The 27640-nt window shown below is 38.1% G+C and overlaps 1 protein-coding gene across 1 annotated transcript in view; it reads right to left on the reverse strand.

Annotated features, from left to right (window-relative positions):
- DOCK1 (dedicator of cytokinesis 1) overlaps positions 1 to 27640 on the reverse strand; it is a 303352-nt gene that overhangs the window by 32781 nt on the left and 242931 nt on the right. Inside the window, exons 38-46 of the mRNA XM_009326015.1 lie at positions 26525 to 26644; positions 17059 to 17148; positions 14360 to 14464; positions 10574 to 10715; positions 10295 to 10373; positions 9926 to 10010; positions 8333 to 8419; positions 4093 to 4269; positions 3387 to 3470 (exon numbers count right to left, since the gene is read on the reverse strand). Of these exons, the coding sequence (XP_009324290.1) occupies positions 3387 to 3470; positions 4093 to 4269; positions 8333 to 8419; positions 9926 to 10010; positions 10295 to 10373; positions 10574 to 10715; positions 14360 to 14464; positions 17059 to 17148; positions 26525 to 26644 (969 nt within the window). The remainder of the gene's footprint in view (positions 1 to 3386; positions 3471 to 4092; positions 4270 to 8332; positions 8420 to 9925; positions 10011 to 10294; positions 10374 to 10573; positions 10716 to 14359; positions 14465 to 17058; positions 17149 to 26524; positions 26645 to 27640) is intronic.

Genomic DNA, 27640 nt, shown 5'->3' on the forward strand with positions numbered 1-27640 from the left:
CCAGGCAGGAAAAAAAATGTAGGTGCTTCCTTCTGTGCCCGAAATTGAAGGTGCTAAGGAGGGTTTCACTGTTGGTATACACCAGGTGTATACAGCCAGCCGTGGAGAGCTTCTGGCACTTGGAGAAGCAAAATAATAGGAGGGCTGATGGCCAGGTCTGCTGGAGTGAGTGTGGGTTGGGCTGGGAGAACATGACCACCTGAAGGCTGGTGGCCTCCTGGTACAGGAACTGTTGAGTCAAGTGATCGAGGAACAGGCAAGAGGAGGCACCAACTATAAGGGAATGAAAGAAGACCAGAAACCACAGAAGAAGAAGAAGAAGAAAAGGCTTGTTATTCCTTAACAGAAGTTGAATTTAATAAACTTCCCGTGGCTTTGCTACAGAACTTCTGTCAGATTTCTGAGTCAGGATATTTGGTCTCCCTGTCTGAGACCACTTAATCCTTTAAACATTTATCAAATACAGAAAGCAAGTACCTTCGGACTGTTTTACCATTTCTGCTTCATCACCTTCTACTAACTTCAAAATTCTTCCTACGTCTCCTTTCCAGACATGGTCACAGGGAAATTTGGTGACAAGTCACACTGAATTTTAAACCTATAGGAATCTTCATCGGATGCGGAGACAGAGGCAGAATTTTGCCACATTCACGATATTGCCAATTCATTTGGCTTTGGAGCAATGGGTGGGTTTGCTTATGGCTCTATTTCAAAAGATCCTACAGGGTGCCCTCACCTTTGGAGAGGTGAATGAAAAAGTGAAGGTAACGTAAATAGCTGAACTATAAACAAATGAGCTGAATGAGAAATTCTTATTCCATAACTCTAATCTTTGCTGATTTTAAAATTTTATAGATCCATTGCAACTGAAAATTATTCCCTCATTTTTTTTTTCTTTTTATTTTAAAGATCTTGATCTGCTTAGCTGAAAAGAATGAAAAAGCTATATACATTTGAATTATTAAAATTAATATAGAATCTTAAATCTTAAAAGAAAATCTTTCATAATAATGCTATCATAAAATATGATCGTAAGAACTCAGTTTTGTATGCTAGATTTCTTTCAGCTATGTAGAAGTAGTACAAGATTTTTATGTGACATACTAGTTTTGGTATGCTGTAAATACATTAGCTAAATGCAGAGTGACTAATGTCATCAATCATTCATTTCATTACCATCATTTCAATCAATCATTTCATTACCTTCATGTTAAAATAAAAGATCAGCTTGAAATGATGTAGTTGCATGGAAACATTTTTTTCTAAGTTGAAAAAGCACTAAGACGGACAAAAATGGACATTGCTTTACTAATGGTATTTATCTGAAAAAATAATAGACAGAAAAAATCGTATACTTAAAGTTCAGAGGAATTATAAAAGGATAATACCTTGAAGAGCATGAATTCCATAGCACAATGGAGAAAAAGGTAAGGTAAGGGGACAGGAAAAAAATTACATTTAACTAGTCAGCTGATAATATGATTGTCAGGCTACTATTTCATATATCCAGATTGATTTATACAGCATAAAGAAAATCTCTGTGTGATTACAAAACTCCAAGTCCCACATTATTGAAAAATGAAAACTCATTTTTGCTTTCAATCACTGTCAAGCTCGTGATGAATTCAGACCACTGCCTCACTTCGGAAAGTTTCCATAACAACTCCCTCTCCTGACACCAGCCGATATTTGGCAGTCCGCTCCCCACTCCACTCCCATCTACTTATGCTGACAGTGCTCTGAAAACTGAAATAATGTGAGGGGAGGTTTAAGTCTTAGGATACACTAAATGTATATCAAATGTCTAAGGTAATTTAAAAGCACTGATTTCCACCGTGAAATGGCTAGACCTTTTAGTGAAAAGAATTTTCAGATATAAAAATAGTTTTTGATCCCTTTTCTCTATTTTTCTGGTTCCTGTTGTTTTGGAACTACAACACTGATGGGAAATTATGTATTTAAAACCTCTGAATAATTAAAATACAATGTGATTAGCTGCCATACATATTTTCAAATAGTAATATTATTTTAATACACAAATGTCACCAAAGTGAATCTTTGCTGAGGAAAACTGTGTTTGTAATTCATTTGAAGTATTGCTATCAGAGGCAAAGACAGAGCTGATATGAAGTTAGTCTTCTGGGATCAAATTATTTTCCTCTATAAAAGCATAAAGCTCCTAAAATCTAATCTTCTGTAAAAGCTTGTAAGAAAATAAATAAATAAATAAATAAATAATTTTTTTGCAGACCAAAAGAGTTTTTAGACAGTGATAATTTTATGGTCTTCAGAGGACTTTTTTTTTAAATTCTGTATCTTTGTTTCTACTACCTCTAAGATTGAAACCCATAGAAATGTAAATTATTTCCTTTATTATAGAGACAAAATTGAATATAAAAAGACAATGATGCACTTTTTTCTTCTAGGGGAAAAACACTTCCAATCATATTGATATTTTTTTAGTTATTATAAAATTATCTTGAGACCACTGGAAAATGTCCAGTATATGACTATGAAACAAAATTGGAATTGTTTCTTGTTAGCCCTGAAAAATATTCTTTGGTACATGTAAACACAGTCCTTCATGCAAGAGAAACACAGTTGTTCTTGCTTTGTCTCAGGCACTGGGCTGGAAACCTGGGTTCCACTCCTGGTTCAGGAAATATTACCCATGTGATCTTACATTTAAATGATTTCTGCTCTAATATGTCATCATAAAAATACCAGGTAATTTCACACGCTTTATGAATCAATAATGCTTTTATACCATGTTAAGTTATACAGCAAATGAAACAAAGGTTTCACAATGATGAATTTACTTAATATTTTGCATGCAAGTTAATTTTTGCAACTCTCACATTTAATATTCTGTGCCAAAAGGTACTGTAAATATACAAAGGAACTTTAATAAATGGAAAATATGTTGCCTGAAGAAAGAAGTGAATATGTGAAGAAATACTGCCCCAGTCTGTGCAAGCAGGAGGAGAGATTCAGGGTTAAGCATTTCATCTTACTGTCCGAGAAGAATTTCTGAAATCAGCCTTAGAAAATTAAAATGCGAAACTAAATCACCGATAATACTAACCAACATTATTAAAAATATTTTCTCATTTGATGTAGATGAGATATTTTCACTGTATTACAGTTGCAAAAAAAAAAAAAAAAAGAGAAAGAAAAAAAAAGCGGTTGATCATGTTTGTTCCTTGTGGGTTTATCAAATGACAGACTTGAAAAGATGTAACTTCAGCTCAAGTTCCAAGACATTTTTAAATGCCAAAGAAGTGTACGCAGGGTGAATAGTTTAATGTCTGAATTTTCTCAAAGGTGACACTAAACTGTCTTTGTATAGCAGTTGGTCCCAACCAACCTGACTTAAAATTTTTTACCTGCCAAGCGATCAGATCCTTTAGTTTTTCAATCTTGTCATGGTCTTCTGGATGCTCGTGTATATATTTTTCAGTAAAAAAAGCCTAGTCAAGAGAGAGAAATGAGCAGTTATTTCGGAAAATGAATCAACATCTACCATGGAAGAATTACCTATAGCAAAGACATAAGTAATACAGTGTTTATAGTTTCCCAATGTTAATATCTTATCTCGTATAACTTCAAATGCTAATGTTGTAAACGTGCAGTTAAGATTATTTAGACATATTTGCAACTGACTGGTATCTCAGAAGTCTCTACCATTTGATTAATCCTTTAAAAACTCATGCATTTGAAAGCAGAGAATTGCAATCAGCTACTTTGGTCACTGAAGCTCCGATGTCCAAGCGCATGAGAGCACACACTGGAAATATCATCAAACTCAGTGTCCAACTCTAGTAAGCAACTATCCACCACGTGCCTACATAAGTACTCTTGCTGCTAAACATATCAACTCTTACTTCAAATGTAGAAAGGCAAAAATGTATCCATAAATATCAGAAAGACATTAAAAAAGGTAAATTTTAAGCAACGTTCTACAAAGCACATATGCGGGGACACTCACATAGTGTTTATATACAAATACACACACACATATGTCCTGCAGCATTCCAGGAGAGTCCAGGCTCAAGAGGTGAAGCACTGCAGGAGAGATAATTTTGACATTACCTTCTCATAGTTTGTGAACCCTCCCATGACTGCAGGATCCACAATGCCGTTAAGCAGCATTGAGAGAGGGTTAATGGGTAGATTTGGATCATTTAAATGCTGTTGAACCATATTATTGATCTTATCATTTGTTAGCTGCATGGTTTCTATTGCATTTTCCAGTGGACTGATTTCAACCTAAAATAAAAACAAAAGGAGGTTTTAATCAAGGAGCAGAGTTTTTAACCTGCCACAGAACTAGCTGTCCGCCAAACCACCACAACTAGAAACATTTCAGGAATTTCAGAACAAAAGTTATTTTAACCAATAATTAACAGAAAGGGTGGTTTCAGGCATTTGAATATTTGATATTTATATACTGCGGTAACTGATACGATAATCAATTCATCAGTGTTGAAACTTAAATGCATTTCACTGCTGTAGTACAGATTACATCTCAGCGCAACAGCACAACATTAAGAAAGGCTCTGACAGGAATCATGTGAGGTTTTTTGAGGATTATGGAGACCACAAGAGATTACGAGTCGGTGAGTTTTAGCAGTACAAAGAAGATCCAGCTTAATGTAACAGTAAGAAAGAAATGATAACTTAATGTGGATTTTCTGATGGAGAATGTAATCCTAAGCAGCTCAAAAATCAAGAAGATATTTTAGAATCATAAAATAGTTTGGGTTGGAAGGGACCTCTAAAGGTCATCTAGTCCAAGCCCCCTGCCATGGGCAGGGACATCTTCAACTAGATCGGGTTGCTCAGAGCCCCGTCCAACCTGACCGGGAATGTTTCCAGTGATGGGGCATCCACCACCTCTCTGGGCAACCTGTGCCAGTGGTTCACCACACTCAGCGTAAAAAATTTCTTCCTTATATCTAGTCTAAATCTACCCCCCTTTAGTTTAAAACCATTACCACTTGTCCTATCGCTACAGGCCCTACTAAAAAGTCTGTCCCCATTTTTCTTATAAGCCCCCTTTAAGTACTGAAAGGCCACAACAAGGTCTCCCCGGAGCCTTCTCTTCTCCAGGCTGAACAACCCCAACTCTCTCAGCCTTTCTTCACAGGAGAGGTATTCCATCCCCCTGATCATTTTTGTGAGCCTCCTCTGGACCCATTCCAACAGGATGTGTCTTTCTTATGCTGAGACGATTTTGGTGTATTTCCAAGGAAATGGAGTTTAATATGTTGAAGAGATGACTTCTAAGCTATCTGCTGTGCTTTTTCCCACGAAGTTACATTTTCTTCATCTGAACGTCGATAACTGAAGGAAGAAATTTTCTTTCTCACATAGCCTGGACTTCAATGAAGGAGAGCTCCTCAGAGGTCTTCATGGGGTGAATTAGCTCTTACACTGTGTAAAACTTGCTTTATTTTAATTGACTCATCTCCAACTATTATTTATGACCAGATACTGTGTTTTTCAGAATGACAGTTGCTCGTATTGAAAAAACAGCATTAAAATATTTTGAATATTGCTAAAATAGGTACACTTAGTGAATGGGCTAAAAATTACTAACTTGCAGCAACCCACAGTGTAGACAGTCCTCACTGGAAGACTTAAGACATAGCCTACTTACATTAAAAAATGATGTGGTAGGAATAGAAAAGGAAGGTTAATTGAGACCTGTGAGGAAAATGCAAGTGTATATTTGATTACACCCTAATTTACATAAATGCTACATAAACAGAGAAGCACTTCTACCTGGCTATCAGTTGCTTACCATGTTTCTGAGAACCACTTATAATCAAATCTCTTTAGTTGTTACTCTTACACCTGCCATCTGATTACATCAAGGATGTTTTAATTAGCATTTTAAAAAGTCTGCCTGGTGAATTATTCTGGAAGGCAGGTAACAAGCCCGATGTTTCTGCTCTGGCTGTGGAGCAGACCAGGCTCAGATGGACAGACGACGACTACTGTTCAGAGCTGAATGTGCTACCAGGGAAATTTGGACAGGGAAAGTAAGACTATATTCAACATCTGATTCGGCAAGAACTGTTGCAAACATCATATGCTAAATTTAGGATTCTGTTATTTGTATTAATGGCCTTATAACTATGCAATAATTTGTTGAGGAACCATTGCTTTTAAAGCTCTTGAATATCTAAAGAAATTAGCACTCACTGAGCTCACAGACATCTCTTGATTTTTATATATCAGCAATCATGACTTTCTTTCTCATCCTCTTTTCTTTTACTCTCTTATAATCCTCCCTCTAGTTATTTGAAAGCAGATGGAGGACTGCAGTTCCCATCCTACTACTATAAACTGTGCTTTGGACCCTACTGAAAGCTATTTATTAAAAATATCTATACTTGTAAATTATGAGCCTTGTTTGAAGTAGCTTGCTAACTCTGGACACTACACAATCTATTCATGGCAAACAAATTATATACTCCTAATACATTTGCAACACTAAAAAATTAAACATCAAAACAAAACAGAGATTAGTATTTGTACTTTTTAAAACCAAGTATAATTCAAAATCCAGTTTCTAATTCACTGGCTGGCCTCAGCAAATTTTCCCCCTACAACTACTTGTGTCCAGCTAAAACAAATCAGATACAGAATAATGAATGTGTACAACAAATTACTTGCACATCATGAACAGACTGAAAAGGTTTAGGTAAAAGTACTCAGAAGGAATTTAAAAAGCAAATAGATTTAAGGAAATTATGCATGTTCCTACAGGTTATGTAACATAACATACTGCATTTATTAAATTACTCAGCTGTCTCTCAGCACTGATTTGATATGATCTCACCCCTTCCTTTAAAGATATTCTAGTTCCATCAATAAAATATGAAATGTGCAAAGCTACTTTAATTCATAGTGTTTAGTAAAACATCAATAATACCTGTACCCATAATCAAAATTTAGCATTACAGGGATGTAAACTTAGTGATCATGCTTCCAGCATTTTAGCTGACAGGAATCTTGAAGAAAGTCAATACCAATTTTGTAGTAACTATGCCAGAGCTAGGTCAAAAGTTATCCGTTGCCATCTTCCCACATATTATTAAGTTCCATTCTGGTATCATTTTTCAGCTGTGCGACTAATACAATCCTTACTTACAAAAAGCTTATAGAAAGCACTCTTCCAGGACTTATGCACATTTCTATGACAAGCATAGCGTTAAAGGTGCGTGTATACAAATTGCCTGCATAAAGCAGCCTGTCAGGCTGTGCTCTTAACTCATAAGGAAAAGAGACTTTCATCAGATTTGCCAGCCTTTATAAACAACGCTTTTTGCAATCATGAAGATAAATACAATCTTCTCTATCAGGATTATATTGAAAATACAAAATTCATTAAAAATTCAATGTGTTTTATTCAGCTGCCTATTACTGTCAAACATCACATTCATATTCTGTTACTATAGATACCATAGTAATTTTCTGCATTACTTCTGTTCATCTAAATACAACTGTCCAACATAACCTCAATGGAGCAATGAAAAAGGTTTTAATTAATCATATGCAAATTGTTCTTTTCCTTTAAAAACAAGCCTCACGAGAGATTTAAAAACTGCAGTAACAATGTTTTTATTGCTACTTAAAAATTACAGCTGCATAAGAATAATTTAATCTTAAAGGCGTTTAATGGATATGTCTTATCTAAACAGTCTAAATGGTAGAACAGAGAAATGCATAATTTGGAGTTACTCTGTGAGGTTGCTAGGGTATATTTTAGCTAACTATGAAGAAGAAACAAAAACAACCTTGAATCACAAATGATAAGTAGAGAAGAGATACAGACACATACAATGCATTCAATTTATGGCATATTTTTGAATAAACTAAAATCAAAATACCCAAATCCTCTTTTCCAAAATTCAGACTAGTTTCATTTTGATGTAGCAGGGTTCCCCTACAACACCTCAGGTCCCTCTTCATTTTAGGCACACAGCTTACGCCACAGGCTGTAATGGCTCACCTGCTGAAAGCCAGAAATACTTTGTAAAAGTACTTCAAGCACTTGATTGGGCCTTGCCCTAAAGTCCTGGAAGAGTGAGCCCACATTTCCTTCTCTCAGAAGTGGAAAAGCATTACTTGAGTCACCCTCAGTCAACCCTCAATCAGCTCCCTCAGCAAGCACGTTCCCTTGTCTTAGGATGCCAGATATAGCCACACTGATTGCTTGTTCATAGAACTGAAGCACAGTCATGCACAAATATAAATGCTCCCTGGCTGTAGAAGAGCCCCATTCTTTTATGCAATCGCAATAAAGCCGAATTGATCTTACCATGAAAACTGATTTGACTTCAAACCACCTCAGAATCCCTGGTAATTTATACGCTGTCACATAGATGGTTCTCTCAATCCACATATTCTGCAAATATAACATAAACATCACATTATCAGATTGATAGCTTTTATCTTAAGCAAAGCCTTAAAACATTATCATCAGGAAAAGGAACCGCAGTACGACAGACATTACAAAGCCAGGGGGAAATTTCAGCTGGAATCTGCTTGGGGAGATGATGGAGTGGCGCTGATTTAAATCTGATACATGATTTAGTAGAGAACAACTGCTCTCTTACCAAATGAGAACACTATATAAAAGATCCACCTGTTTTACTGGACTGTCATTTTTCCCACGTAACTTCTAGAGCTTTCAAGGACCATCCTCCACAAAACCATAACATCTTGATATAGGGAAAGCTTCTTCCCCAGGAGGGCAGGGGAGCAGAAGGTCTGGTCCAGGGGAGGCTGTGCTGTCCCCACCCTCAGAGGTTTCAAGACCTGCTGGGGTAAAGCCCTGAGCAGCCAGGTCTGACCCTGGCCCTGGCCCTGCCTGGAGCAGGGGTTGGGTCCCATCTTGACCTGCAGGTCCTGACCTGAATTTGTGATCCTGTGATTTCATCTGAGCTGCAAACTGCAATGGCTTTGTTGTAACATCTCCTCACTGGTTTGAATTTAAGGATATGTGATCTAATGTCTCTTCCTTCACATGTGTGTATTTGGTTCATAACCGATGTCAAAGACATCTCTTGATCTGATTTTGTTAGAACTGGTATATGTTGGTAGTTCATCTTATTTATTGTGAGGCTTTTTTAAAACAGACGTAGATTCTCACATAGATTAGCAAATTAGCAATTTTTGATATAACAGCCACCATGAGAAGCTAAAGACACACTAAAGGAGTCTCTGAATGAATATCTAGTCTTAGCTATAGGAAACCAAATACTCAGCATTTATTGGCACAGTGATTAGATTAGAGCCTGCTACTACACAGAAAACCAAGTTCTTTGCTCAAGGAATGATGCATTAATTTATTACTTTAATTACTACTACTACTTTACTACTAACTGCGCCAACAAGAACCCCTGTGAATAAAATGGTGTCTATAAAAAAAAAAGGCAATCAACCTGATGTAACCTATTGTAAACGTTTTGCTGAATACAAGCTGTGCTCAAAGGGAGTTTTATTGACCATTAGATGAAACATATGGTTTAGTAAAAAAAGAAGGGGAAAAAAAAAAAAGAAAAAAGATATTACTGCAAAAAGATTTTTAGATGCCTGACTAGAATCTTCATGGCAAGACAAGTTTTGGCAAGAGACATCTCTCTTTTCAGGTATAGCCATTTTAAACTTCTTTCTCAACATAGTCAGTTTTTAACAACATAAATTCAGCTTTGTCCATTTTTACTATTGGTATAAAACAGAACATGATAAATTGGTTTAATTGAATTTCTATGAAAAATAATCACATTTAAAGCTAGAATTTATTTTTCAACAACCAAAACATAATGAATGCCTCAGATTCTCTAAATGAAGGGGAATAAATAAGCAAACACCAAAAGTACTCTATTTTCTTTCTTTTTTTTTTTTTTACCGCAAATTCATTATCTGGGTTTTTCTCTCCTTTTCGAACAGGGCGTGAATACTCAAACCGTTGGACTTCATTCACCCTATAGAAACTGAAAAAAAGGAAAAGCACAATCAAACTCAAGTACTATCTCTTTAGGAATTGCTGTTAAACTCTAGTACCAGAAAAAAAGTTTATGCATAAATACAAGATGCTTATGGGATCACTGTTTTCCAGTGGGTTGGATGGAATCCCTGCTAATATTAAGAATACCCAAGAAATGTCCTCAGAATTACTACCCTCCTTGGCTGTGTACAGATTTGTTATACCACAACAAGAACTAGTTTAGGTGTTATAAAGGAGACTGATAAAATTGCAAAACCAGCCCAAACTCACCTCACGATTTGTTCTGACACTGGCCTGTGAAATTTAGACGGTAAATCCAGTTTTGGCTTTACAGTAAAGCACTGAATATCTGAATTCAGAGGTTAAGAACTGAAAAGTGCATTTTAATCACGCAGAACAGGCATCTCAATGGGAATGCGAAGAAAGGACAGAACAACAAAATTAATGTATTACACCCATAAAGGCAGAAGTGCAGCAGCCTCCTGCTCATGTTGGCCATAAATCCTCAATCTGTGTGGCTGCAGGAGCCGCTGTACAACCTAAGGATACACTGGCCGGAGGAGTTTTTAATGTCATCGCCTGGTGGAGACGTCGTTTTCATTTTTTCTGCATTTGGAAACTGAGTCAATAACCTTGCTTCAAAGTCTTCGCGGCGTTCATACTCCTTTCCCCGGTAAATGAAGACTTTGTTCTGGAAACAAATTGAGAGGTGAAATCCTAATACCAGTATCCTCAGTAATGAACTGGGATCTCAGAAGCATTGACTCCAATGATGTTAAGTGAGATATTTTACATTCCTCACACTATGATATAATCAACAGTTTACAAATATTTTATGCCATTTCAATAAAGCACAAATGGATTTCCTTACCTTCAATTCAGTACTCAGATCATTAAGCACGCACTTACCTTTAGGCATATATATAAACCACACTAAATTCAACGGGGTCTAAATACATGATATCAAGGATCTATAAAACAGGTGCCCATTGAAAATGTATTAAGACAAATTATGTCCTCTACCAAATCCAGGATCTCCCTCTGTAATTCCTCTCATCCATCTTCCACAGCTGATGGTGGAATGGATGTAAATAAGCATAATTAGGCTTTTTATACACAAACATTTATTCAAAGGCATTGGGGTGAGCAAGCAAGAGTAGCAGAGAAAAGTACAAACAGAAAATGACGCCAATTTTAGGAGGAAGGTCCAAAGATACTGACTCTTTTAGAAAGACTGATACACCCCAGACTTCACATTAGTCTATTAGATTTTTGCCATTGTACAGTTGTCTGCACACAGCATAACTTTTAAATTAAGTATATTGTATTTCTAAATATTGGTTTCTTCTTTTAACAATAAAGAAAATTAAGATATATTTTCTACAGCCCATTTATGTACTGAACAAGCACATTAAATTCTAAAGAAAAATGTAAAAGACGACTTGCATATTTTAACTGATCAAACATATTAAAGTAAGTTTTGATATGAACACAACACTTGCATCTGAATATGCTTAACTTCATTACTCATCTCAAATGAACACTTGGTGTTATGACTAGGAGTAGAAAACTAGAATAATTTACATTTGCCCAGTTGGGTTTAGTTCTGCAATGGTGCCTTTTGAAAAGCACAGTAGATGAAAGAATACTCTCTATTTGGGAAAAAAAAAAGGAAAAAGGGCAGATGCCTAGGAAGTGTGTATATACCTGCAATTCATGTGTATATAACTGAAATCCACAGGAAAAATCACAATAGAAGAAAAAGCTTGTGTTAAGGATTTTCTCAATCAGCTTTTCAGGCACTTAATAGCCAAATTTTCAGAATTTTTATTGCTTATTTATTACAGATTGACCAATCCACGAGGCTTTTGTAAAGCATGGTGTTTTCCTGCACTTAAAAATCATTCAGTTGTGAAGCGAAAAAGCAGTTCAGTATTAATGCAGCAGATTAACAATATTTTGCACTGTATCCCTTCGACTATACAGTACAACACACTGCTTCAATGGGAAAATTACGTTGTGTTCTCTGCATTTTTTGTGTGCAAATACATGGTTGAGTTAGAGGCTGAGACAAACTGCCCCATGGCCACTCCATGCACTCGGTCAAGACAGCTTGTCGTGCCCATTGTGATCCCAGTGCAACCCCTCTCTCGTTAGCAGCTCTGGATCCCTGGATATTCCCGATGTTTCTAGAGGATAATGTGCACTCTGTTGAGAGTGGCTGTACGTGTGATAAAATTTCACAACAACTCATGGCCACAATCCCTTTTGCAAAGTTATCAGTGACTTTATCATACATGCATAATTTTGAAGATTCCTGATAATGCACGTCTTCCCTATAGGAATATCATAAAATATTAATTCAATCATTTTCTAGAGAAATGGGTTGATCAATCTTAACAGTGACTCCTTACTGGATATTAAATATCTTTTGCCTGGTAAAACTTAAGAAATTATTAATAAACATTTTACAAAAATCTTATTAAAGCTTTTTTACTTAATGTACCACAAACATTTTTTTCTGTTTGATGCTTGATAAAAGCTGTTGCACGTACATTACTCTACATGTATTTCAAACACCACAATAATTCTTAGTTTTGCTGCATCGCATCCCTTCAGAGTTGGTCTTTTGATACACACGGTAGCTTGCACACAATCATGACTTGCATCTGTTACTAACATACGGCTTTGCCAGTCTGCAGAATTGCATTTCATAAGCTTTGGGGCAGCTCTGGGTACCAACGATCCTGCCACCTTCCTGCATGCTCAGAGTCCCTTTGGCATGAGCTGCCCAGCCATAATTTGGAGACCAAGCAGTGGGCTAACATACGAGAGCTCATCTCCCAGTTTTTGTTTGATGGTCTGCACACAACGGATGCTGAAAAATTCACTCTTAGCCTGGCAGGAGCTGCCTGGGGTCAGCTTTATTCCTTTCAGCTGCAAAGAGCTGATAATTTGTTGCACTTCTCAGGAGACAGAAATGGTACAAGAACGCCTGTAGTACAGCATCCCAGGGTACATGGAAACCCATGCCATTTGCTGCTTCTTGGGATGATTCAAGAATTTCAGTTTCTTCACATGGGCTTTAGTTCGTTGGTGGAAAAGGAGGTTTTTCCAAACGGTCACCTGATTAAGTAAAAGTTTTATTTCTTGGGATTTTTTAAAGCCTTTCCCTGGTTCATTTTAATACACCATGAAAGACCAGCTGACCACAGTTAACCTGACAAAGCCAGCTTAATCAGCATTCACTGGACTTATCCAGTGAGCCGGTCTTCAGCATAGGCTTGGGCTTGCTCCTGGTATTTATTATGGCATAATCTGAGAGAGTTAACATGGAATTACTCAGTTATGACCAGGGACTCATCTCCTAAATGCGTATTTCCAGGAGGAAACCTACTACCAGCCCCTGGCCTGAGACTAAATCTCTCTCAGTCTCCTGGACTCAGATCCTCTCAGATCCAGTCTCCTGGACTCAGAGAATAATCTGAGAATAATCTCATTCTTCTGTCTCTTGAACTGCCTTAATCTACTGTAACTCTTCCACAGAGGGTTGGAGAGAGCCTCTTTCCAAATTGAAAATCCTCAGCTCTTGAGATAGATACAAGCAGCACAGCAGCTAAATAGCTAACGTGTTATTTCCACATCACCGACTGGCAAGTGCCAGAGTCCAGAGAATCACGATACAGATGCAATTCAGATGTGTTAAATCCCCACCCTTCTTTAGCCACTAAATCAACTCCGTAACAATCCTGGTATCAGCGGAAAAAATCTAAAATGTTACTGGACTTACGTTACCAGCGTCAATCAAGTGACATGTTTTAAACTGACACGACTCATGAAAATCAATGATAAAAGATTGCTTTTAAAGGTATCACACATATCTCTGATATTCAACTTCATTTTAGTGACTATGCTGGAAAGGACACTCACATGAAAACACGGTCACATACGAAAGGCTTCTCTACCATACTCACACACACATACACACATACACACACACCTGTCAGGCAAAAATGTCACCATTTCAGATGGTGCTGGTTATTACCCTGATTTACGAACTGGGTGGTATATCTTCATTTTTAGTGATACCCTGAAGAAGTATAAAGTATTGGATATGTTAGAAGAAAAAGCTTCTCTACCAAAATTCAACTATTCCATATTGGAAACTGGAAAGGAAAAACCAATGCTTGTTTTATACACCTAAAAACCAACCATCAATGTTAGGGAGATTGTAAATAACACACTGACAAACAATAATGTACTTTCTCCACAACTGAGGGAAATTTCCAAAGCAAGAAACCTTGCTATCGTCTGTGGAAAAAGGTGGACGCTTACCCTTATGAATGTTGGAAATCCCTGGCCGTAGTATCCAACAGCAAAGTAGTCTGGTTTTGGTCTTATCACTTTCACAATGTTTTCATAGAACTGGGCTTGCTTTCTCTGCAAAATAAATAGGAAAAACTTTAATGACCTAAACTTTAAGGAGATTCCCTATACTTAATATCTAGATCTCTTTTATGTATATCTCTAACTTAAAGATGTACATTCCTCACTTCACCCCTTTTTCTTCACCTATCAGATATATGCTAGTATTTTGAAATACTGGATTCTGTAGCCATTGTTTTTATGCTCATTTTGGTGAACCTCACTATTCCATATCCAATATGGAGATTTTGATGGAGGTCAAGAATTTGCAAGGCAGCCTGAATTCCCAATTGCAACACTGCGATGCCGAAACGCTGGAACAATGAAGCACATACTGCTAAAGCCAGCTCATCTCGATGATGCTGACTTCTCAGTTTTTGGCTGTTACATTTCATTACATTTTTTTTGCTTCTTTTCCATATTTACAACTATTTATTTGCATACAGAAAGCACACAGTTGAGAATTGCAGAAAAATATAACTTTTGGAATAAATACACGCATGTCAGGCGCCATCTGTTTTCAAAGCGGAATCCTTTATCTCAAATGATGAAATAATAACAAATGTGCAGCTTCAGATGATCTGTTCATTACCTTATTTTTAGTCTATTACTTTCTGTAAGAGAATGAATTCTGATTTAGGGGGAGGTTTATTACTGCTCCCATGCGACAGATAACACTAAATGGCAAGAAGGCTACATAGACCAAGATCTGCTGTATATTTCTCAGTTCACCTGTAACAAAACTATTTTGTCATTTGTGAATTGTCTTAATGTCTAATATTTAATATTGCTTGAACAAAAGAGACAATAGGGAGAACAGAAAGAAGCAAAAAACTTTTAAATTTTATTGTGGGGGAAAAAAAAAAGAGCTAGCATGCTAATGCTATTCAGCAGCAGCAATAAGAAAGGCCGATGGGGTATGCGACACCTGACTCACATGGGAGTGTGAATTTTGATCTTTGCCCTATAAGGGATGAATGCCGAATGCATGCTGGTACTAATTTTTGTGACAACTCTCTCTGTTTCTCCTGCCTGATAAAGAGCAGGTAAACTCATTTGTTTGACCTGAGAATTAGAAGTTTTGGGTTTCCCCTATTAGAAGAGGGAGAAACTCAATTTCCATATGCAAATGCACCATACCTAGTTTATACCACTGCCTCTCCTGGAATTATGTCACTTAATGTAAACAATGACATATTTACTGTGCAAGAGAAATGGGGAAAAATACATAATTCAGTATTATTAGCCATCAGCTATACTGTAGAAAGTGCAAATTCAGACTTCTGCTCCAAAAATGGGTACAGTATGATAAGTAAAGAGTGGTTGCCTCTGTGACAAAAGCTGTTCATGTTCCCATGTGCAAGCATAAAGAGATGGAAAATTAGAAATGAGGGACTCTGAAAGTAGCTACCCACTGGTGAATAATCATATCTGACGCATGAGAATCATTTCTAGCTGAGGAACAATCTCTACCAGATTCCTTTTATATTGAAATGAAGAATATTCTCTATTGAACGCAGCCCTACTGACACTGGCGCAGGCAGCAGGCCAAGGAAGACTCTTTCGGTATACCATAGCACCTGAGAAATGTTCCATATATACATCCCTTTCCTCCTGCAGTACAAAGCAACATGAAACCAGGCTCCAGATTTGTTAAGTAAATCAGTACAATTGGTCTGTCACTAAAAACAGTTAAAACGCCACAAAAGGACAACCATCAAAAAGGGATATAAATTCAGCTCTAGAGAGCTGGAGGACAGAACCATGGACAAAACAAAGAAGAACAGTAAAGGAGTGAAGAAACCATAAAATTGAGATGATTGGTATTTACCTTTATTCCTTCCTCCCCAGGAAAGGAGATTCTGGGGAGACAGGGACAGAGATGCTTCTGGGGAGATGGCTCCTAGCCATCCTCAAACTGAGTGTCGGTGTCAGCAGAGAAAGAGGGTGCAATGACACCGTATTAATGCCCAGCTCTGATAGACTGGGATAAAGCAGATAGACAATTCAAAGAAATTAAGGACAACGTACTCTGGTGAGTGCAAAGGTAAAATGTATCAAAAACCTGAAAATCAAGAATTTTCAGAACCAAACTGGAATCATGTCCCAACTCCTGTGAAAATGGTTGAGAAGTTAGGAGGGACAGGGGCAGCTGACATTTATGTTTTTGGAGAAGAGCAGCAGAAAGAAAATGGTGCAGGCATAATGAATGGGTAACATCAGGGCAAAAATAACTGACTCTAGACATGAATGCTTGGGGATTATTCATACCTAAAAAAAGAAATGTGAATATGGAAAGACACTTGAGAGAGAATGGGGATTTTTTCATGTTCCCATTTATATTTAAATTCCAAATTTCCTTTTATACCCCAAATAAATCAGCTTAACATTACAGAAATATTTTTCTTTCAGCTGAAAAAAAATAAAATTCAATCTTTTGCAGGCACTCCAGTGGTAGCCAGTTAATCAACATTTGTCCAACAAAGCCAAAGCAGGCATCTATTTCTGAATTTTACTGTCATAAGAGAGATTTTCAATATAATTTTAAAAGTTTAGAAATTAAATTCGGAAAAAATTGTTGCAGTGTCTATGTCATTAAAAAAACCTACCAGCAGTTCACTGAGTTGTTCATAATCAAACATTTCATTTTCATACTGTTCTGCAAGTTCTTTACCCAAGGCAATGGCCTCTTCCCACATCTGTTGAAAAAAAATAAATCACAAAACAGCAACAAAAAACCTGAATTACATACCTTGGTTAAAAAACAACATTGGAATAAAATAAATCTTAATAAACCTCAACAAAATGCATTGTGTCACATGCCTGAAAACACCGTGCATCTGATGTGCCAAATAGCTGTGGCAGCATTACCCACATGTCTCTATTCAATGCAAATCAAGTAAAATGATCAAATTGCTTCAGAAATAAAATGATTCCTGCTAGCCCAACTAGATATCCAATAATGTGTAAACACGGCCTGCCCACAAAGAAACCAGAACCTAGGACTGTGGATAAATACTGTTGATTGATTATAGTTCATAACCACCTCTCTCTCCCTCTAATATCTATAATCTATATTAGACAGGACAGGCAATTTGCAGATATTGCTTTGAACAAATATTCATTATATTTCCATTGGTTCTTTTTCCCCTCTTGTTCTTCAACCGTGAAATTCAGCAGCCGTCTCAACTGACCCAAAGAAATTTAACAATATCCTTCAGCTCTTCAGAAGCCAACAATCTTAATGAGGAGCAGCAAGAATGTTTTTAAATGTGTATTTTTCATTTTTTCTACTCTGAATATAAAGAACCACTCAAACCCAAAAAGATGCTTAAATTAGCACACCAGGCTATCTAAGATCAAACGATGATCTGCTTCTGCTGCTGAAATTTGGCTGGCACTGGTGACCTCACTTTATTAAAAAAATGAGATTTTGTTGTGATTTAACCTCATCGATTAACTGAGCACCACACAGCTGCTCGCTCACTCCCCCCCTGGTGGGATGGGGGAGAGAATCAGAAGAGTAAAAGTGAGAAAACTCATGGGTTGAGATAGACAGTTTAATAATTGAAAAAAAAAAAAAAAAAATACAAAGCAAGTGATGCACAATGCAATTGCTCACCACCCGCCGACCGATGCCCAGCCAGTCCCTGAGCAGCGGCCCCCCCGGCCAGCTTTCCCCCAGTTTATATACTGAGCATGACGTCACATGGTGTGGAATGTCCCTTTGGCCAGTTGGGGTCAGCTGTCCTGGCTGTGCCCCCTCCCAGCTTCTTGTGCACCTCCAGCCTTCTCAGTCGGTAGAGCATGGGAAGCTGAGAAGTCCTTGACTAGTGTAAGCACTACTTAGCAACAACTAAAACATTGGCGCGTTATCAACTTTATTCTCATCCTCAATCCAACACACAGCACTGTGCCAGCTACTAGGAAGGAAATTAACTCTATCCCAGATGAAACCAGGACAGATTTGGAATGAGTTATAAATCCATTTGGTTCGTATTACCCTTCATCTTAAATTTAAATCCCCTGTCCACACCACCTAATTCTTCTCTCAGCATCAGGCCGCATGTTCCTTGCCCCAGTGAAACACCGAGATGGCTGCAACTGCAAAGAGCAGTCAGATGAGGGAGGGCTGAGGAAAAGAGCTGAACACAGGTTTCCCCATTGCTCCCTGAAGACATCCACTTTTGGGAATGAAGAGTTTGAGATGAAGCACCACAACTTCAAAAGATGGTGGGAGCTGGATGCTGGGGAGAAAGAAGGGGAATGGCACTCCTGGGGAAACCTTCATGCACACAACCGATTTCTGCATCCTTCCAGAAGGATGGTATAGACCCCCCCAATCCCATCTGCTTTAACGCACTGCATAAATAAGAAATATTTTACCCTCCAAGACTACCTGAAAACCAAAAGCCCCGCAAAACACACAAGTGAAATCCTACTACTCAAAGCCCAAAATCAATGTTGGGTGAATTTTATTTGTCTTTTGATCTGCAGGTTGAAATCACATTTATTAGTATTTAAGGAAAACTTGGAAAAGAATAAGACTTTTAGGAAAATCCCTAGTTCTAGATATTGATTTAAAAATAAGAGTAAAACATTAAGGGTTCTACGACTGTCAGTATGACCAAGACTGCTGCCAGCACTGGCTGAGGAGTCAGGCAGGGCACAGCTACCTATGATTTAGTGGCACAAACACCAGACCGTGACCTAGAATATATTTTTTTCTCTAGGAATTGGCAGTTTGGAGCCCAGCCAGGCTGAATACTCAGTAAGCCTTCCCCCACATGTAGCATGCCAATGCCACAAAAGCAAGATGTGGCTTGGGTCCCACCAGTTTGCTCTCTGCTCCTGTTCCTCCCTGGAAATGAGGAGCCAATTTTCAAGCGGAGGGCACCTGTCCCACAAACCCAAGTGTGGACTGAAATATTGTCCTGGCAGACTGAGAGGGAAGGGAAGGAAAGAAGCAGCCTGAAGAGGCAGGGACCTGCTGATGGTGGAGGAGATGAGGAGCTGCAAAAGGAAAAATAGTTACAGGAGATTGCAGGGAGAAAGGAGAGAGATTTATGCTCTCGAAGTAAGGGAGTGAAGTAAGAGAAAATACGGACCAGAAACTATACTGGTATGGCTGAACGAGGGAGAAGGAGCTTTTGAGTCCTAAAGAAAACAAATGGGCAGATGCTCGGGCAAACAGACTGAGTGGTGACCTAATTTAGGACAGAAAGGTGACGGATCCTCATGATCTACCCCTCGGTAGAGCCTGGTACCTACATTAACTTTTCCTTACGGCTCCATATGATGTTGGACCCCTTCTCTTGATTTTTCTCATTTCTACTACAGGGTTCATAATATTATTTATCTAGGGAAGAGGACTGGCATGAGCACAAGTTACCTCATGTTTGTAAAGTGCCTTGAAGATGAAAAACACATCAGATTGACTAATTACAATCACTGTAATGAGGGATCACATCTTCATGAAATCACAAAGCAGTTTCTACACTCTGCAATGCAATTTTTGCAAATGGAAGGACCTGAATGTTTTTATCTACATTATGTATCTAATCTAGAAGGATGATACAGAGCATATTTTTATTTTTAAACAAAAATTAACATGAGTTTAATAGCAAAGGCATATTTGCAGAAAATGGAGTACATTTTCACATGCTAGGCTGAGTTAATTTTGACTCATAAGAGCAATATACTACGAATTCATAGAAACTGAACTAATATTCAGTTGTTTGGTAAGTCAGCAAGTGAAACCTTTCAAAATCACTTAACCTTTCTTGATTTTGATTGCCACTTTCTTTTTAACTTCAGTCATCCATAACTTCTTCAGCACATTTTCATTTCAAAGAAAATGGCGTTACCATAATTTTGCTCCAGATTTAACCAGTCCCTCTCCAAACCCAAAGCACTTCTACTCTCTTTTCTGTTGTAAAAATATTTATAGAAGATCTCAGGCAAACAGCTTTGGAGCCGAAAAAGATTGGAAATAAATGGAAGCCTAAATAATTTTAGATTTGCATCGACACTGTAAACAAACTCATTCAGTTCTTCCACTGACTCCTGAATAAGCACAGACATTGCGACGCGTTTCCAAAGTACGTCTGGCAACTAAAAGCACTGGCTCGGTACTAAGGCTGTATGCTATTTAATGCAAACTAATTACACCTGGCCGTCAAGAGGCAGGGGATTCTGGATGAGCGGCGGGAGAGAGGAGGGGAGGAGAGGAGCCGAGGGGGCTGAAACGCCGTATTGGTATTGCTCAGCGTGAGTGCCATCACGCCACCGCAGCTTCGCAGCCCATGGGTCCCGTTGCGGACTGTCACTGTCCTCTATACTGCTGCAACGCCCAGGAGCACATCAAAACCAGACCTGCGCTGTTGAAGGCACTGCGTACATGTAAATGCCAGTAGGTAGCACAAATTATGACTTTGGCAGAATTAAATCTTTTTTGTGATTATTTTTTCCTCCCTTCCCATCCTTGTCAGTTGAGACTGTAAACACTCCGGAGCGGAGGCTGCGTTTCCGCTGCGCCTCCCTCAGCTTGATCAAACCCTTTAGATGATACTGAATACAAACATTAATAATGAGTTTTATAAATGTTTCAGAGCCTAAAAAATGAATGCTCAAATTAATGATGATACAGATTTAGTTCCTCTCCAATATACATGCAGTAATAGCACAATCCTAGCATTCTTCCACTCTAATATCCATTTCCCTATCTGTAAGTGGAGATGAACAGGAAAAAAACAGATATTATGAACAACATTTGTTTCCACCTTAAATTACTGGAATGGCTTTAAAAATCCTTTAGAAGTTAGTTTACAAGTTATACTGCTCATATTTTGTCACATTATTTTTAATGGAACACTTTCAGGTATAGGTAAGAGATAAAACTACTCTTTTCCTATCATACTGCAAATATATGATACAAGTGTCTCACCATGGGAGAAGATTCTTTCAATTTTTGCCAGCCTCTAACCAGGCACCTCTCCAGCCAAGGGATCTGTCTTAGAGAAAAGCACCTACTTTTTGTTGCTACTACCTCTTGAAAACCCTACTCCGCTTCAACATCTCTATTTTGAAATCCAATTGTCCGGTTCAATCCTCCGAAGGAATACCAAGAACTTGTATTATAAGACTCAATTTGTAAAATGTCAAGTGCCCTGAACTCCAGAGGTCCACGAGTCCATTAACCACCCAGCCTTTCCCTCGGCCATTTGTGCAGCTGGACCACAACACCTGCAACGTCCCCGAAAACAAAACCAAAGTTGGTAATTTTTCCAACGTCATAACTGAAGCAGCAACCATGTGTTTAAAATCCCCTGCACAACCCTCTGAAAGATTTCTCTGTTTACTACAGAGCAAATTTATTCAGGTGAGGACAGCATGGCTGTAGCAAAGGATCCTGATAAATGAAATCCCTATTCTTGAAGGTCAATAACTCCCAATCTGCTGCCTCACAGACTTCCTGCCCTGGAAGGTTTCCCAAGTTTGTCCAGGACATGGCAGGTCTTCTGGAGGAATGAGCCATACAGGGAGCTACTACACAGGATTTGTACAAGGTACAACTCATTAATGCGAGAAACAATTTATCTGGAGAGTGTACCAGAGAGAGAGGTTGGCGACAGTGGAAGGAAAATGCTTCTTTTATACTGAAGGCGTAAGAAAAATGTGTGTAGCATAAATTTAGTTGTGTAGACACGAGCTGCAAATTGTTATGGGAAAGACTGTGAGGATGCAGAAGGAGATCTTTTTAGGGAAAACCTAGCAATTTAATTTACTTTTGAAGCTGGATTGCTTGTTGCCCTGAAAGAGCTGCAGCATCCAATTTAGTTTTTGTGGTTCTTTAATAGCAGCAAAGGAGGATCTTAGGATATTTCTTAGCTCCTGCTGAGTTAACGGTCAGTAAAAATGAAATAGTCTAGGATAAGAATATTATCGTGCAATATTCTGATGTATGAGGGACATTCCAAGCTGTTTAAATTTCAGATAGTGTTAATTAACCATCACGTAAGCTTAATATTTTAAATAAAATGTTAAAACACAGCATTTCTCTATTGCTAGTATTGCATTCAAGATATATATAGCCATGGTTGGAAACCATTTAAAATGACTTGCTATATTCATTTGAAACATGGTCAAACAAAGTATCTTTCCTCTCTGAAGACTGTCTCCGTCCTTCACAGCTCTCAGGACGGGCTTACGATCTGACATGGGGTACAAGCTGGACATGAACCTCACACTGATTTTTGGCAGACACGTGAATTTCACCACTATCTTGTTAGATGGAAGAAAAAGCCTTTTGATGCCATCCCATGAGCCAGAAAAAAGACATTTTAAGCCAAAGCATGGCATTTACTGTGTAGTTTCAAAAGTTTTGTGTTTTGTGGCTCCAGTAAAACAGTAAAAGTTTTTTTTTTTGTGGCGGGGGGAGAGGGGGAAGGGAGGAGCAGAAATAAATGAGCAGTGTGCATTTATTTACTTTTTTCTCCCCGGGACCAACGCTTTCAATTTATGAAGGAGCAGTGGAAAACATGTACTGATTTATAGACTGCGGCATCCACTGGCAAACTTGAAACACGTTGCTGTTTGTACATTTTACCGTGCAGGAATAAGAATGCTGCTGCTTCCTTTACGGCTCCAGAGACCACACAAGTGTGTTTAAAAATAATATCTTATCTTGTCGATGACACCGAGTATTTCTTGGCTTCAGTAGTTCATTGGCATTGACTAATATCAACTGCTCCACACGGGCAAAATTCCACCCCCTTCCCTCGTCGCTTTATGACTGCCACTATGTTTCCTTCTCATCCTGAGATACTCTAACCTACCAATTTTCAGTAAAGTCCCTGGATTAAGGGCTTTGTTGAAAATTACAAAGCTTCAGCAAAACACAGAAAGAGCAAACACTTCAGAGCAGTTCAAAGGATGGGTTAGACTGCCGTGATAAGTGTGAGGATAAGGCTTTTAAGGGCAAAAGCCAAGAGAGATGGAGATGAGACTGGAAATTGCAACGTGGTAAAGAATAGTAATCCAGGAGAGAAAACTATGCGTATACTAGGGAAACTTGAAAGTAACAACATTTCATTTTGGAAACAAGGAGCTTAGAAGAGTAATGAAAAGTATTACTAATAAGGAATCAAATCCATAAAGTAGAAGAACAGCAAAATGCAGAAGTTGTATCTGAAAATGCTAATTTACTGAAGGTGAAAGGTGCACTTCAGCTTTACAGAAGATTGGTTTAAGGACCAAAAGTCAAATGTAAGGAAAAAAGCAAGCTTCCTAAGAATAATACATTGAGAAATAGAAATCAAAATGAGGAATCTTAGATGGATCTCAAACTACAAATAACAGGGATATTCATGGTGCAGGTATTTTGTTGTCAGCCAAAATGAGATGCCCACACTCCTGCTTTCAGTGCAAGCCCGCACTCCATGTTATTAAATTACAAATTTCTTAGGCATTTCTGGTCTAGAAGAGAGAGGTCCACTCCATTGCAGACTGTGTATGGAGGATTATATCTTCCTCGAAATTTGTCTCACCATGAATGCTAATATTTAGGGAATAAGCCTCATGGTTGGTCTTCACTTGAAAAGCGCACTGTGCGTTCCTCTTGGGAAATTACTCCGCTAAGAGAAAGGGATCGTGATTTTTGAGAGGCTGAACTACACCATCCTTTAAAAAAAAAGCCAATGTTTTAAAACCAAGTGTCACCTTTTAGGAAATCCGTCTTCTACATAATGTTTCTAACCACGTCTGCCTCCCCACTCAAGTCCACCACTTCCCATAAGGCAGGTTGGAGTGGAAGAGGAACAGTCTTGCAACAACTTTAAAACAAAACTCCTGAGCTTCCGTAAAAGCCTGGAAGTAGCTCTACAGCTGCCCAGGTTAAAATTACCTTCTTTTGACATCTCTTGTTAACTTTATGGGAAGAGAAAGCAAAGTAGCAGGATCAACCCCAAGTGAATTGCCAGGTAGAGACACAGCTGGGCAATTATGGTAAAAAAAAGACAAACTGGTTATTGTATCGGTACAGTCTTCTAAAAATGCGCAGCAAATACTATTTCAGATGAGTTACTGATCAAGGAATGGCACAGTTAAAGTAGCTGCTGGACTACATCTGCAAACTGCATAGGTAGGTGTAAGGAGTTGATTTAACCTAATGTCAGAACATCCCAAATGAGAGGATTAACTTAATTCTACTGTGGAAACCTCAACTTTGAGCTTCCTGACATTTGAAAATTCAGGCAATATGCTCGTATTCTCAGTGTACTTTTTTTTTTTTCCTTTTCATTGAACAATACGAAGATTTATCACCAACTGGAGTGACCAGAAAATGAGAGACGTATTTGTAACTAGGAACGAGTGCTTTGAAAATGAATCATCTCCTCACAGACACAAAAAAAATCACACAGGAGTCCTATGATTTGAGTTATGCAAAGGAATAGGAAAAAGTAATCACAGCGGTCCCTTCGATATCATTGTTCACCAAAAATTTTTAGAATAATGAAGATTGCCTAATCTAACTGTGAGGGATAGGAAAAAGCACAGCATTTTCAGTGCTATTTCTTTTGAAAGCAGGCAGAGCCTTCTCTCATTTCTAGTTGTGAAATCTGAAAAAATTAAGAATGGTTATTCAGTCTAACAACGGTCTCTCAAGTGTGGGTGCCGTGCTGTGTGTAATGTGGCACAGGCTGAAAAGTAAGCAGCAGGTATTTTGCCTGCTGTTTATATAAACAGCTCATTAGGGCTATCAGCAGAAACGGGTGGGTACAACCTTAAGACAGGCTGTTTTCAATACAGATGTAAAGGACACTGCAGCTTTTAATTTATAGCTAAAATGCATTGGCCTGGTGCTCAGAAGAACCATTCCCACCGCCTGTATACTAGCACCATAAAAGACCAACTGTGAAGCCCTAAAGACGTAAAACAACAAAATAAAAACATGCGACTTCTGGCTTTTCTTTTCCAGAGAGGAATGTAATATTAAAATATACTTTTAAATCAGCTATGACCCTAATTCTAATGAGGTTCTCCTTACCTGCTATTAAAGGGTTAGTAAAAGCTTTTTGGGCAGCAGAAGCGTGCTGTGGAAACCAATGCTATCCACTGCATAAGCACCAAGACACCCACACAAAGCCCCAGCCCACCCCACCATTTGTGTAGCCCGGCTCTATCACAGACTAGAATTAAAATTTTTTTAGCTTCATTTATTAACAACTTCTCAATATTGCATTAAGATGAGGTATAAAATTTGACCTTTTAAGCAAAATTACTATCAAAATACTAATCTGATTCTGCTAAAAACTTACTTGGAAAACATGATCTGGTTGGATAATATTCTAGTTCTACCAGAAAATGACATTTCTGTTTGCTCTACATTTATGCAAGAAAGATTGCTTTTAAAAACCCAAGTTTACATTTCTGAAATATTCTGACAAAGAGATCTCTACTTCTGTATTTAAACATTTTGTGCATGAAATATCCAAACACTGATACATCCCTACATCTCCCTGTACCAAGTTAAACCCCTTCACACCTCTGTGGACAGATAACACCAGCACTCTCCCCTTTCCACCATGCAATGCCAAATGCAAATTCATCTTGCAATAAAAGATGCAGTTGCAATGAAATATTCTCATCTGAGAATACTTCTGCTTTCTTACAATATGAACCACAGACATCCATTTTCTGAGGGAATTTATTTTGTGTACACAAGAAAAAACAAGGGCCGCTGAAGGATTGCATTAGCTATTGCAATTGCCAGAAAAAGTAAGTCCCCAAATTACATGCATCAGTTTTTTATTTTCTCCATGGCATCATATGCACATATATTTACCCTTACTTAACACAGCAGTTATAAATGTACCATTGATTTTTTTTTACTTTTTTTTTTAAAGTATTATTAAGTGCTAGCTGGTGGACCGTTTACATGAAGTACTCCAAATAACTTGTAGCAAGTTTAAAGCTCCCTGAAGGTCACTTGATGCAAACTATGTTTACTATTCAACTTTTAAGTTAGAGAGAAAGGCATTGAAACGTATTTGCACTTTTTTCTTCCCTTCTTACCTTGCCCTTGTCAAAGTAATGGATAATTTCTTGATATAGTTGATCTTTCAACTGTCCTTGAGTAGCAGCCTGGTATCCATCCCGCTGGGTAAGATGTGCTGCACATGCTTCTTCTGACCACTAAATCATACAAGAAAGAGGGGAAAAGTGAAAGCAAATCAAAAGTTATGAAATATGTCAGTAAAATTAGGCTAAATAAAATACACATTTTTTATTTAAAGAAGTGGTACCACAGGTAATGCACTAACAAAGATTTTTTTTGCAATTGTGTACTTTGATTCCTTGGGCACAAGGACCATTTATTTGAATGCTGTAATTGGAGGCTAATTACATATATCAGCTGGAAGGAAGTTTCTTGAGGTGGCTTCCTCTCCTCAGTGAGTTTGATGAGACTGACCTTGGCCTGCTGATGGGTACAACCTGCTGGATGCATAACGAACACTAGCAGATTTATGTTGAGAGAAGCCCTGAAGCCAAGATACATCAATACTAATGTGAAGGACTTTAGGCAAAGAAATTAACGGCGAAAATTCATAGAGAACACTGGAGGCACAGAAAAGCACAACTAACTTTATACAGCCTGTCTGCAATTAGTAGCTCTTGCTCTTCCAGCAAATGCCTAACAGATGAGGAGCAAGGCACAGATATTAAACGGATTTCCTCCTAGACCTGAGAGGACCAAGCAATTCCCTACGCCTTTCTCCCTTGCACCTGCATATTCTGGTGGCCATTAAGGGACAGATGCAACTGAAACCTCTTCTTCACCTCCCTTCTCTCCTCCCACTAATATTCCCTATGATCTACCTGAGGATGAGACAATACTGGAGCCTTTTCCCTAGACAGGATACTAATACTATATCCTACCCTTCCATAGCTATCTATTTTCGTTAGGCTAGCAGGAAATTTTTATCTCAGAGACTTACAAACCTCTATCAAATCACATCACAAACCTCCATTAAATCAAACGAAATTTCTCATAGATTGAAAAAGAGACAGGGACAGGTGCTCCAATAGGACTTCTTGCCTTAAGTAACCAAGTTCAAAAACTAAATTAATTAAAGAATTGTTCACTTTCTTCTCTGAAAATCAAAGTTACTATAGAAGGAGGACTGCCCA

This window comes from Pygoscelis adeliae, unplaced genomic scaffold (assembly GCF_000699105.1).
Source record: "Pygoscelis adeliae isolate BGI_AS28 unplaced genomic scaffold, ASM69910v1 Scaffold4, whole genome shotgun sequence".
NCBI classification, from domain to species: Eukaryota; Metazoa; Chordata; class Aves; order Sphenisciformes; family Spheniscidae; genus Pygoscelis; species Pygoscelis adeliae.